General features: G+C 41.9%; 3 protein-coding genes across 4 annotated transcripts; 1 reads left to right on the top strand and 2 right to left on the bottom strand.

Moving 5' to 3' along the window:
- The first annotated feature begins 579 nt into the window (after positions 1 to 579).
- Positions 580 to 2908, top strand: odf3l2a (outer dense fiber of sperm tails 3-like 2a). The gene is made up of 5 exons (XM_086182631.1): positions 580 to 1131; positions 1418 to 1528; positions 1643 to 1765; positions 1835 to 1976; positions 2489 to 2908. Exons 1-5 carry the CDS (start codon positions 1035 to 1037, stop codon positions 2832 to 2834), a joined length of 819 nt encoding a protein of 272 aa, XP_086038757.1. The 5' UTR covers positions 580 to 1034; the 3' UTR covers positions 2835 to 2908.
- On the bottom strand, positions 2857 to 6979 carry ebi3 (Epstein-Barr virus induced 3). Its single transcript, XM_086182630.1, has 6 exons — positions 6673 to 6979; positions 5011 to 5128; positions 4731 to 4836; positions 4291 to 4408; positions 4033 to 4196; positions 2857 to 3303 (listed from the first exon to the last, which is right to left on the bottom strand). Exons 1-6 carry the CDS (start codon positions 6755 to 6757, stop codon positions 3130 to 3132), a joined length of 765 nt encoding a protein of 254 aa, XP_086038756.1. The 5' UTR covers positions 6758 to 6979; the 3' UTR covers positions 2857 to 3129.
- Positions 6980 to 7045: 66 nt separating this feature from the next.
- On the bottom strand, positions 7046 to 12237 carry LOC147246367 (rab GTPase-activating protein 1-like). 2 transcript variants are annotated; one of them, XM_086183118.1, is made up of 8 exons: positions 11170 to 12237; positions 10462 to 10542; positions 10218 to 10328; positions 9112 to 9216; positions 8953 to 9036; positions 8773 to 8844; positions 8391 to 8648; positions 7046 to 7580 (listed from the first exon to the last, which is right to left on the bottom strand). In XM_086183118.1, the coding sequence occupies exons 1-8, from the start codon at positions 11278 to 11280 to the stop codon at positions 7362 to 7364; spliced, it is 1041 nt and encodes a 346-aa protein (XP_086039244.1). In that variant the 5' UTR covers positions 11281 to 12237; the 3' UTR covers positions 7046 to 7361. The 2 variants fall into 2 exon arrangements, with proteins under 2 accessions (XP_086039244.1, XP_086039245.1); XM_086183119.1 differs by having other exon boundaries at positions 8391 to 8618.
- Positions 12238 to 12345: the final 108 nt, after the last annotated feature.

The raw sequence follows: 12345 nt of genomic DNA, 5'->3' as shown, positions 1-12345 counted from the left end.
TTCTTTCAAGGATGGTGACTTTGTATAGTGTCCTCTCACTTTTAGATTTCAAAACATTTAATGTAACGTGTTCCCGGAGAATCTCACACAACCCGGTGTTTTGTTTTTTTTTTCCTTCTGCAACCTCTGTCTAAATCTCCCAAATTTTCACCTGACCAGACATTTTTGTAGCTCCCAAGCTGCTGAGGTGGACAGGCGCTCCATTTTTACCTCCATTCCGGTTCGTCGCTCATGTAACTGTACTGTCATTTGAAGCGCTGGCAGCGGTGGAGAAAGCATCTCTACAGAAGCTTGTTTGTATCATTACTTTTTCAATGCCATTCCAAAGATTACAAGATAAATGTCGCACCATCTCAAATCGACTAAGCTTGTTTTCATATTTGAATGCATTCATTTATCTTGTTTAACGAAAGAAAGTAATCTTCTGTGTGAATTAGGAAGTACCGGCAGTACAACAATGTGGAAATTCTCCGGAAATAAGCTGGAATGTAAACAATGCTGGTGCAAATTTTAAGTAAAAGTAAAGAAAAATAGCAATGGCAATTTCCGAACTGCAATCAAACATATTTAACTGGTTTTTCTAAATTAAAATCCCTTTCGTTTTAATCACAACCGTGATTTTAGTCGCACGCACAGTAGCTCAGGGGTTCTCTGTTGTAATCCGTTGGAGGAGGATGTCAGTTTAACTGAATGACATGTTACTGATATGATTTATGTTGCAGTGCTTCACCTCTCAAGACGTTTTTACTTCACCCGAGCACTTTCCCTCTGGCTCTACAGTATGTTTAATGCATGGTTAGGCGCACAGATTCAACACCAGCAATAGTTTTGTTCTACTTTCATCTTTATTATATATGTCTAGTCTGTTTTTGGAGCCCCGGTTGTGAAACCTGACAGCGCCTGCAGTAAAGGAGGTGTAGAGCAGGTTGGGCCATACCTGCAGCCTAAGTCCAGATTGGGTTTCTTCCACTCAGTCATGTATAATTCAACCCGGAAGGCTGTGGATCACCTGGACAGAGTCACACAAGAAGAGGATGTGTCAGAGGAGCAGAAGGACAAAGAGGAAGAAAGGTTGGCAGAGCATGGAGGAGGTGGCGAGGAAACGTCCCATAATCTCTGCTAGAGAAAGAGGTCAGTGGAGGAAATCTGTTTGTTATAGCTGCCATCAACTCTCTCATTGCTCCATTTGAGATTTCCGACTGAGTTCACAACACATTCTGTAGAGGAAGAACATTAAAATGCATGACCATAGAAAATAAAGAGCTCCATATGGAAATCATCAGAGACGATGCAGCCCGAGCCAGGGAGCAGTGGGTGTGCTAGACTGGAGCTGAATCTGTTGCATCATTTTCACCACTGTCCTCCTTCTCTTCCTCCTCCTCCTCCTCCTCTTCCTCCTCCTCTCTCTCATTGTCAGGCCCGGGTCCCGGACGCTACGCTCTGCCCCCTACAGTCGGCTATGTCAACCATGACTTCACCAAACCCAGCAGCCCTGCTTACTCTTTCCACAGCCGCATGAGCAGCGCTAGTGAGTTCTCCATCTGCTCTTGCTGGTCCATGTTAATCATGTTAAATCCATTATGTTGCATTATTAGGATTGAAACTGTATGTGGAGGAGTCTTAGCATGTTTTTTCCCCCTAGTGATCTCTGTGGATTCCAGCCCAGGACCTAGATACCATATTGATGGCAAGGTCACACGATTTGGTAGAATGGACACGCCGTCTTACTCTATGTTGGGTCGAGGCCGGCGCACAGAGACTAAAGGCAGTATAAACAATACAAGACGAATAATAAAAGAGACGATAACATGTCCTAACCAGTTTCTATTTCCAGGTGAAGTGTTCCAGACTCCAGGACCGGGGGCCTACAGCCCAGAGAAAGCTCCGCCTCTCAACTTTCACCGCAGACCTCCATCCTACACTATTGGCAACCGCACCAGATATCGTTCTGTGGATGCTGTACCAGCCCCCAACAGGTGATGTTCTGTACCCTCTTAGTTTTCAACAGGTCCAATGAAACAAGATCCATCTAGGAGCTGACAATACTACAAAGTTTGCAGCTAAAGCTGATATACTGTAGTTTGTTGAGTTGAACCAAAGTGCTCACAACACTGATTTCAATATGCACTATGTAGAGTGACGTCTTCAGTATCAGATCAAGACTGTTGGCTCACTTTCTTACACTTCAAAATGACCAGATTTCTGTTTGCATCCAGTCACATCGCCCCCTACTGGCCATTAGGATGAATACCAGGCACTCCTGTCATGGCTTTACTTTTCAAGCTCTCTGTTTTTTTAACAGTCTGTAGTTAGAATGCCAGTTAACGCTGGTACCTTGCATGAAACATATAGTTGTATGCTGGAGATTTATCATGTTTGAGCAAATATCAGAGGATATAAAGGCATCTGTTGATCCTCAGCGCATCTGTTGGGAATAATTGAGCTTAAAGCTTCCACATACGAAGAACTTAAATATCAGTTTCTTCAGCTATTGTCTTCCTAGTCTACTGGGCCATCAGGTTCCTCACAAACCCTCGGGCATCAGCTACAGCATGTCAGCCAGGAGAACTGTCGGAGCCCCCTCTGAGGACCTCTCCAAGAGCCCTGGACCGGGAAAGTACAACAGTACCAACCCTGATATTTACCGCCAGCGTCAACCCTCCTTCACCATGCAGGGCCGAACTAAGAGACCCAATCATTCCCCTTCCACACCCGGTCCGGGCACCTACAGCCCAGAGAGGTTACACACGACTCTTCCAAAAGCACCGTCCTTCACTCTCGGTGTCAGGCACTCAGAGTTTGTCACCCCACTGGTGGTGAATATAATTGACTGAGCAAAGTGATTTCAAATGTTTTATTCATTTCTTTTTAAATGTAAAGTTGCTACAAGGTGAAAAATAGAAATAAAACGTGTGAAATGGGTTACAAAAGGCCTCATTGAGTGTTGTTATAAATACGATGTTGTAGTGATATCAAACAACTTTATACTGTAAACTTGACTTCACAAATATTACAACGCACTATCACGGGAGTAATAAATATTAAAATTTGATGAGTTTTTTTAAGGCAAAATTTCAGATAATATATTCTGTGTCCTTCTTAATAATAAAATGTGTGGCATTTGCTGTGTTATGTGTGAGCGCTGAAGTGTGAGCGTGCCGTTGCTATGGTGATGTTGACGGGTGAGCTCCAGCTGCTGCACTCTCCAAGACCCAGCAGGTCTTTGGCGCACACCCGGAACATGTAGTTCCTCCCTGGAGTCAGATCCTTCACCTCCATCTTGGTGGTGTCAAATGGACCCAACTGGAGGGGGGAAAAAAAGTTAGAGATATTTCGAATCAAAACAGAGTTAAAACTGGAATCTGTGTCCACTATCAACGTTCGTCAGATGAATTTGTTAGTGTCACTTATTTCTTTAAATGTCCCTGTTTATAAAAGGTTTATAAGTTGCAATTAAAAGCGTCATTTACCTTGATAATATGTAATAACTCTAATTGTTGCAGTGAAGTAATGAAATTGAATTGAATGAAATATTTGTGTTGTCTTAAAAACAAGACCTTTTGTCTCGTCGAGATGCGACCTTTTTCGGTGCTTCCTGCTTATCAATGAATATTTTTTCCGACTACAATTAGACAAATATACTTAAGACTGACACTTTATGTATAATTCAGGGTTGTTGTTTTTTTCTTTTTAACCACCCTGACAAATGTAAAACAAATCACAACCTCTTTATAAAGTACTTTCAGAATTGTTACGGATATTCTAACACTCCATCATATTCACAAAACTGTCTCATGATTAAACATCCATCACTTTAAATGAAATGAATTAAAGTGTGTCGACTTAACCAATCGTGAATATTATTAAATACATCCAAGTGCTGTTTATGAAAAGGAACTTAGTCGTGTTTTTTCTGTGGTAGAATGAGAAAGTTGAGGGAATTTTGAACTTCAACCCGTGATACTTGTCTTATCCTGTCTGGTTTTTGTTTTCTGACCACATGTTAGAATTTCTATCAAAGATTCTTCTCACATTGACAGACTTCGGCATGCCCCTGTTTTCCCACTGGTAGAGAATGTGGTACTTTAGGGGAAAGATGTGCAGATTATCCCAAGTAGGAGGAGGCGACCATTCCACTAATATGTTTCTGGTATCATGAGGGGAAACCTGGAGGTCTACGGGAGGATCTGGTTTCACTAAAGAGGAAGGCAAAAGACAGAGAACAGGATATTTTAACCCAAACACTCCATATTCATTTTATAACTGTTTTGCAGTCACTTCATTTCTTACCAATATCCTCCAACATGAAACTGGTGAGGTGAGAGCTGCAGCCGCCGGGATAAACCGCTGTGACATTGATGATGTAGTCGGTGAGAAGCTTCAAGTCTGGCAGGTGGCAGTGCCAGAGCTGCAAAATAATACATGGTAACACAGGATGCATTATTTGTAGCTTCTATATGGATGTTGTTCTCTTTTGAATGAAGTAACATGGATTCAGTGCAGGGTTTTTACACTCTTACTGCTTGTTTAAGTGTTTGCAAAATGAAAATGTCTTAGAACACATGATTTCTGTTCTGCTATAAACCAAAACGCTTTGTGGTTTAATCGCACGTCTTATGAAAAACGAAAACAGGGGTTTTCCACGTCTCGGCCTGTAAATTTAAGGAATCAGTTTCATTTTAATGAAAGTAGTTTCTTTCTTGTGCTGGACAGGTGAACAAAGCTGTTACCTGCTCTGAGGATGAGGATGATGATGACGCTGAGACCAGTGCAGAGGATGAGAAGCCAGGTGGAATGAGCTGGCACTGCTGGGACATATGCAGATTCTGTCTCTCACTAAAATAAACACACACACACACACACACACACACACACACACACACACACACACACACAAATATAAATGAGTCAAAGCTCCTTAATGACGCTGTACAGCAGGAGTTGGTTCCACTAAAAGGGGTCAGAGCTTTGTGTCATCCCACCTGAGCTTGTTTTGGTTGTCAGATTTACCTGTAGGAGGTGATGTAGTGTGTTGGTGGGGAGTGGGATGGTTCCGGCCAGGAGCAAAAAGTCAGGTTTGGATAGCTTGCACACCAACAACGCACATTGGGACTGGTACTAGGGTCCACTGGAAGGAAACGTTGTAACTTTTAGATCAGATGAATCGATATTCTTCTGTTTTATTTGATTTTGACTTCTCTAAAAGCAAACACGAGACTGCGGCCTGTGTGTTAGAACCAGCCATCACACTCATATGACCTCCGCTTCCTGAGCAGAACTTAAACAGTTTCTCTGGTTCTTCTCATTTTATGTGACGTGTGAAAACAAAATGAGTCAAAAAAATATTTTTGTCCTTCACCGTTTTAGTGCAAAAACAGGCACAGAAGTTGTTTTTGCTCGTGTTTAATATATGTGAATAACACATTTTATCTGTGAAATTAAATATATAAAATAGTAAATAACAGTAATGTGTAAATTGAAAAAAAAATGAATGAGGTACAAATTTCAACGAGAGAAAAAAAAAACCCTACTCTGTTGCACACTAACAGTTATAATAGGCCTTAAAAATGAAATGTCACTTAAAGCTCAGAAAGGCTGAAATAAACACACACACACACACACACACACGAGAGAATTATTGGATGTAGCCTTTTTTTTTTAACCTATTCTTTAATTTAGTTTCCGTCCTGTTTTCATGATGTTTTGTGGCGCTCATCCTGTTTATTTCGTCATGTTTAATGATTTAAAGTCATTAAAATTTGGAGCTTTATCTTAATAAAAGAAAACTAACATTTGTTCATTTATTTCTTTGCGGCGAGCTGTGTTGTGTCTTTTCAGGTTTTACTTGGATCCGTTTCACTTGGTTTTAATCCCATTTTAATCATGGATAAAGATTTCTAGTCCAGTTTCTGTTGAAGATATGAATACTAGTTAAAGTTTTTTTAAATTTTGGAATCTTGATGTAAAATGGTGCAATGAACAGGGGTTCAAATTTTAGTCCATCAACGCAGCATGGCAAGATCCATTATCAGTATATCTGACTTTTCCTGTAGCATTGTTCATTTTATGTCTTCATCTAAGAATCTATAAATAATGCAACAGGCAGGAACAATAAAAATAAGTAAAGTATTAGCTGTTATTGCTGAGAGTATAAAAGCGAACACCATCCTGCAGCGACATGAGTGCAGAGTATTCAATTATAAAAAAAAACAACAACAATTAGTGTGTATAACTGAAGTACTTGTCACGATCCCTGTCTCGTGCTTCCTGTTTTATTTTGAAGTCAAGTCCTGTCTTCCTGACCTCCCTCCTGTGATTACCTTGTGTCTCACCTGGTTGACTGCACCTGTTTCCCCTGCTCGGGGTTGGTCCACTGTCGTGTTTCGTCGCGTTGTTGCGTGTCTTTTGTTCAGGGTGTCACTAACCAGTCTCCAGTCAAGTCGTCAGTCTCCAGTCTCCAGCTCTCACGTCAAGCCTCCAGTGTCCTCGTCTCAAGTCACCCCGTGAACCAATAAAAACTCTTTTTGTGCACCATCCTACAGTCTGCAGTTGGGTCTACTTCACCCCTCACCACCCATACTGTACGAAACAGTACTTTTCTCAATAAAACTTCCTTTTCAGTATAAACTCTACCCTCAACAGCACAAACAGGAAACTGTCAGTGGTACTCACTCCCTGATGTTGCAGCCCTCAGCAGGTCAAGCGCTTGAATCCCGAGAACACACATGAGAAGAGTGACACACACACATCTAACCATCGTGAAGTCCCTGAGTAGCAGCAGCAGCAGCAGCAGCAGCAGCAGCACACGTTACTTATGGAGTTTGCCTAAAAATTTTTTCCAGATATTGGCAAGTCTATTTTTATGTTTCAGTTTCTTTCCGCTATGGTTTTATGGGTTCCATGAGCCAAAGTTCGGAGATAAGGAGCCTGCAGATGAGTCTCCTTCGCTGTCTGTCGCTGCAGCAGCTGCTCAGACCTTTAAAAAGCAGCTGCAGTTGAAACGAAAGAGGAAGTGTGTGTGTGTGTGTGTGTGTGTGTGTGTGTGTGTGTGTGTGTGTGTGTGTGTGTACACCACCGGGAAATCTCCTGAAAAAAGAAGTTTCCTTACGTCAGGGAAGTTTGAGTTTGTGTCACACTTAATTTAAGGTTGTTTTGGAATATTTTATTATTTTGATTATGTACACTCTTGGCACGTGGATCGGCTGTACAACTGTAAAAAAGAGCTTCATGGGAGTGATGAACAAGAAAGTACCTGCCTGAGGCACTCTCCACTGCTCACGTTGTGTCTAGATCGCCCCCTAATGTACATAAGAAGTCACAGCAGCATAAATTACAAGCGATCCTGCAGGAGATGTCTGTCTTCAGATGTTTTCTCGACTGTCTCTGTGAGGCCACGACAGCTTCTTAGTGAGGGAGCTACTGTGGAGGCTCCAGCCCAACGTCGGCGCTCCATCTCTGACCGTGCTGAGAGTCTGAAGTCCTCCGCTGGATGTCCGCAGGGAGGTGAAGGCCTTACTGATCCAGCTGTTGTTAGCTTCCTGGAGATCATGAGCCAGGATTCCCTTCTCGTGCTCCAGGTCCTGTACGATACAGTAGAAATGCAGCATTTTTATTCATTTCAGTTCCACACATCTGTTCTTGTTTTTCTTTTCTCAAAAACATCAGATGATCCTCATTCAAGGTGATTATCCACGTTCTGATCTGCTCCTCTCCAAGATTTAAGATCAGAGTTTGAAGTTTAGACAGGGGGACCCTTTTTTGACTTCTATGCAACATACATTCAATTTGTTGTAATTGTCTGCTATTTCCTCTCACTCCGAGTTTCTCTGACACTTTTGAGCAGCGCAAAGGATTTCCGACAAGTGCAGAGGTCTAAATGTGGCCCGGCAGATGTAAAACAAATAAATCGAATCAAATCAAATAGATTACAAATCTTTTCTTTTTTTTTTAAGGATTCTAAGATACATTTTCAAATGACATAAAGTGTGGTTTCTTTTGCTCCTTCTTGGTAGAGAAAAACGCCCTTCAAATATATGGCCTCTCTAAGAATTAATTAATTTTTCATAAATCCATCAGGAAGTGACATTTTACACAGGATGTCAAATGAATTAAAAAGAAAAAGAAAAAGAAATCAACCAATTGGACATTCACTGGAATTCAGCTTATCTTGGTTCCGTCCACTGTGGAAAATAACTCATTATCTCTTCCTTTTATGATAGAAAATTACTTTTTAATATTGCGCAGCCATCTGAAATGTCTAAATCTATAATATCCGATGAGCTACAGTGTCGGACAGAAGTTGTTGTACTTTTCTAACCGATCTGTTCAGAATTTACAAACCGCCATGCCGATCAAGGCATGATTGGCTGCGTCATCTCTTTCCTTCTCACCTGGATCTTGCATTTGGCTTCCACCATCTGAAGTTTTGTCTGCGCCAACTCTTTTTCCAGCTCCCTAATCTGGACCCTCAGAGTCACCTTCTCCTGGTCCTCCTTCTTCTGCTCTGATCCTGTGGGACCTTTGGTGGTCTTACCCTGGTCCGGCTGATTCATCCTCAGTTGGTCCGCGTGTGCTGCTGCAGGGCTCGGACCCGCTGGTTCATCTGAATCTAGCGCGTGCTGACAGCGAGGACAAGCTTTTACCTTGCTCTGCCAAAGGAGGACCAGAGATGATTTGAAAACACCTGCTGCTAGAAATGAGCGACGAAGTGAAGCTTGAACCGTGTTTGAACAGAGTTTTAGAGACATGAAAGAAGAAGAGAGCTGAACTCACCTTGAGTGAATCGAACTCTTCTCTGTGGGCGGCCTGCTGCCTCTCCAGACGGTTTGTCAGCTGAGAGCAGATCTGAGAGAAGAAGAAAGTCTTATTTTAACATCATTAGCAAAAACGTCACATTTTCCAAGAATCTGACATAATTGGAGGTCTAATCGGTTTGCCATCGCTTGTCTGTACCTGTTTGTAGTCTGCGATGATGCCTGATGATCTTTTGGCTTCCTGCTCAGCTTTCTCCAGCTCTCTCCGGAACACCTCCTTCAACTATCAAAGGAGTGGAACAATTCACCCCCACCCTGACAGTGATGCAGAAGAACATAGGACAATATGGACCCCTACCATTGCAGCCTCCTCCTCCTTCCCGCTCATCTCCTCCTCTGTTGCCTGCAGGTGACGTTTGGTCACCAGGAGGTCTTTGGTAAGTGCCTCCACATTGTCTTCTGCCTGAACAAATGCATATCTTATTTTACATGAACTTGTTGATGAACCTTTTTTATATTTGCATGATATACCTGACAGTGTACAAACCTTTCTAGCAGGGAAAACTGCTGCAACATTACTCGCAAGTTTAAACAACGAAGAAAACGTTTTTAATTGAAAATACTTCATGCAATACGTGTCTAAAAGTTGAATCAAAGGACTGGAAATTTTTCACATTACTTCTCTAAAGCATACAATCCTGCTCTAAAATAAGAACATTTTGAAGAAAAACAAAAGAGCACCATGTGGTATTCCCAGAAGGTTGTTTTTTTTTTTTGGAACAGCGCAATGCTTCAGTGTGGGCTGACAGAACTTGTAGGTGTAAACACTTTTAATGGACTCATTAATGAAGCACAAATTTGTTCCTTCACATTATAAGGTTTCTTTTCTTTTTTTTTTTTAATCCGCAATTAAGTCTTACAGACAGGAAGCAAAGCCCGATGGCTCTTCTCAACTCACGTATACGTCCTGTGACGTTAACGTTTTTATAATCCTGGGTGGTTCCTCGGTTAAAAGACGTACACGATAGATGTTAGGAGTTATTAAATAACCATCAAGCTTTGTTTACTTCCTGTAAGACTAAATTGAGGGTCCAAAAACAAACCTGTCATGTGTCAGAACAAATATGAGCATGAGAAAACTTTCATACACGTGTCATGAAGTTTAAAGTTGAAGAAACTCAATTAAAAAAAAAAAAGAAAAAGTCTGATCATTAGAACCCCACTACGCAATGCTGAACAGGAAAAACTCCCAGGGAACCCGAAATAAATAGTTGTACACAGTATTCTCTTCTGAGGTTTTGCCACATAATTAGCAAACTTGAACCACAAAAATGAAACCAGTGCATTTGTGCATATTGAGCTTGTGTTTTTCCCGCAGATTTGTCAGTGTTATCCTGATATATTGTAGAGTTACACTTATTCTCTTGAGTTCCTCTATGTGACTGACAGGAGCTGCAGCACTACCTTATCCAGAGCGTTCCTCAGGGCGATCTTACTGGTGATCAGCCTGTAGGCCAGGTTATCGTTCTCCTGCTCCAGTCGGAGGCTGGCTTGCTCGAGCCGCCGGTTCTCATCCTGTAAAAACAGGAGAGCCGATCAGAAACTCAGAAAGTTCGACAAGGAGAAATGTAGTCATCTTTTAGAAAATTATAAGATGCACATGAGTTGACGTCGAGATTTAACAGAGACAGATACGCAGATTTCTGACCAGGTATTTGACCAAGGGGTCCTCTTTATCCTCCATTATTTGGAGACGGCTTTCTCTCAGTTTAGCTTTCTTTGTTGGGACCTGAGGGCAAAGAGATAGATAGCAAGAGAGAGAGAGAGAGAGAGACAGAGAGAGAAAATCAGGGATAATTTAATATAGTAATTCTGTCAAACTGTCATTTTTGACGGAGCTGAAGACAGCTATCTCCCCCAAACAGATGTGGAAGCGAATGCAGCACGACAAATCAAGAACAGGCCCGGGAAGAGATGAAGATAAGGATAAGAACAAGATAAGATTGAGCTGAGGACATGAGGGATGTGTGAATGGATGATACAAGAAGGAGGGATTTTATAAAGCCTAAAATGGCAATTTCCATCCATTTTGGTATATCTAAAATGACCAATCAATCATTTCCTAATATCTTGAAGCACAAATCTTTCCTCAGTGGGTTGTTTTGTGTTGTTGCACTCGTGCTGCCAGACCGTTCAGAAAGTGGTTTCACTTCAGCTCTGCTTGGTTTGTTGGTCTAGGAAGACTTTGATCATACGTGTGCACCCTTCAGATCTGTTGCATGCACTAGTGACCTTGTCGTTATCTAAACACCAAACTCGGTTTTGACTAGTATCACTTCAGGATGAGAATGGTCATATCAGATGTGATGCTAAAAGCAAACTAGATGAATTTAAACCATGAGTCAGCAGTTCTTACTGTGAAGCTGGGTGCTGTTTCAGCCACCAGACAGGCAAGGATCTCCTCCTCGGTCATCTGCTCCGTATACTGGGCATCCTGCACAGTCACGATGGACACCTCCTGCATCATCTTGCTTTAAGTTGCAAACCTGAGGGGCTGCTAACACTCACCCGGAGACATAAAATCAAAGCAGGTAAAGATTGCAGCCACCGAAAACTGAGTAAACCCACTGCGTGTGTATTCTCCTGCATCAAAACAAGCCACAGATCGAAGAAGAAAATGGCAACTCAGAGGTGTAAGGTGAGGTTGAGGAAGATGAATCCGACTCTGATTTCCTGACGGTGATGAAGGTGAGACATCAGTATAAACAAGATCAATGAGCTTAAAGTTCAACTTGTCCCAACACAAGGAAATAGTGCTTACGGTCCAAAGGTGAGTGTGTGTGAGTGTGTGTGTGCTACAGGTGCATATAACAGGTTCAACAGGGTTTATATGACACCTGAGGGTGTGTGTGAGACACACCCACTATAGTTACTTGAATGCCTTCTCACTCTCACATCCAAACACAAACAACGCATGCCCCCGACTCTCCAATCACCTGCCCGTTTCTGCTTCAGTCTGGTGATAATGAGCCGCTTCATCATCTGTTTTCATCCACATTCTTCATCGGCGTGAAGCTGTCGGACGCCTCAATGCAACCATGAAGTAAACACTACCCATGTATTAATAGACAGGAGTAAATGAGGTGGTATTTGGGATATTTCACCCCAGGGTGTTGGCGCGACGCTTCCTTTGCTCTATTATTGTGATTATCTGAGCAAACAGGTCCAGCAGGTAAAGTGGTAGAATACTTGAACATTAACATAGAATGACAAAGATTCAGCGTCTCTGCCTGTAAGTCATTTACCCCCTCAGTTCCACATGATCGAAGCAGTTTCACTCAATTTCTGCATCATCTCTCAGTCAATAGTGTCGCTTTCTTTTCCTCTGATGACGGCTCAGTCTAACTTCCCTTTCTTTAATCTGTTGTTTCATGAATTCTCAGTTCCCTCCACGATTTTTCTCAAGTTTCTAATTGTGGTTATTTTGGTTTTTTTTTCAATCTTTGCACAATTTTTAACCAGAAACTACTACATCATCACTTCATGTATCCGTCTGAGTCATTGTAAGGAGACACACACACACACACACACA

Source organism: Aulostomus chinensis, chromosome 17, assembly GCF_037954235.1.
Source record: "Aulostomus chinensis isolate RoL2024-O1b breed Wild chromosome 17, RoL_Achi_v1.0, whole genome shotgun sequence".
Taxonomy (NCBI): domain Eukaryota; kingdom Metazoa; phylum Chordata; class Actinopteri; order Syngnathiformes; family Aulostomidae; genus Aulostomus; species Aulostomus chinensis.
This window is presented reverse-complemented; position numbering and strand designations above follow the sequence as displayed.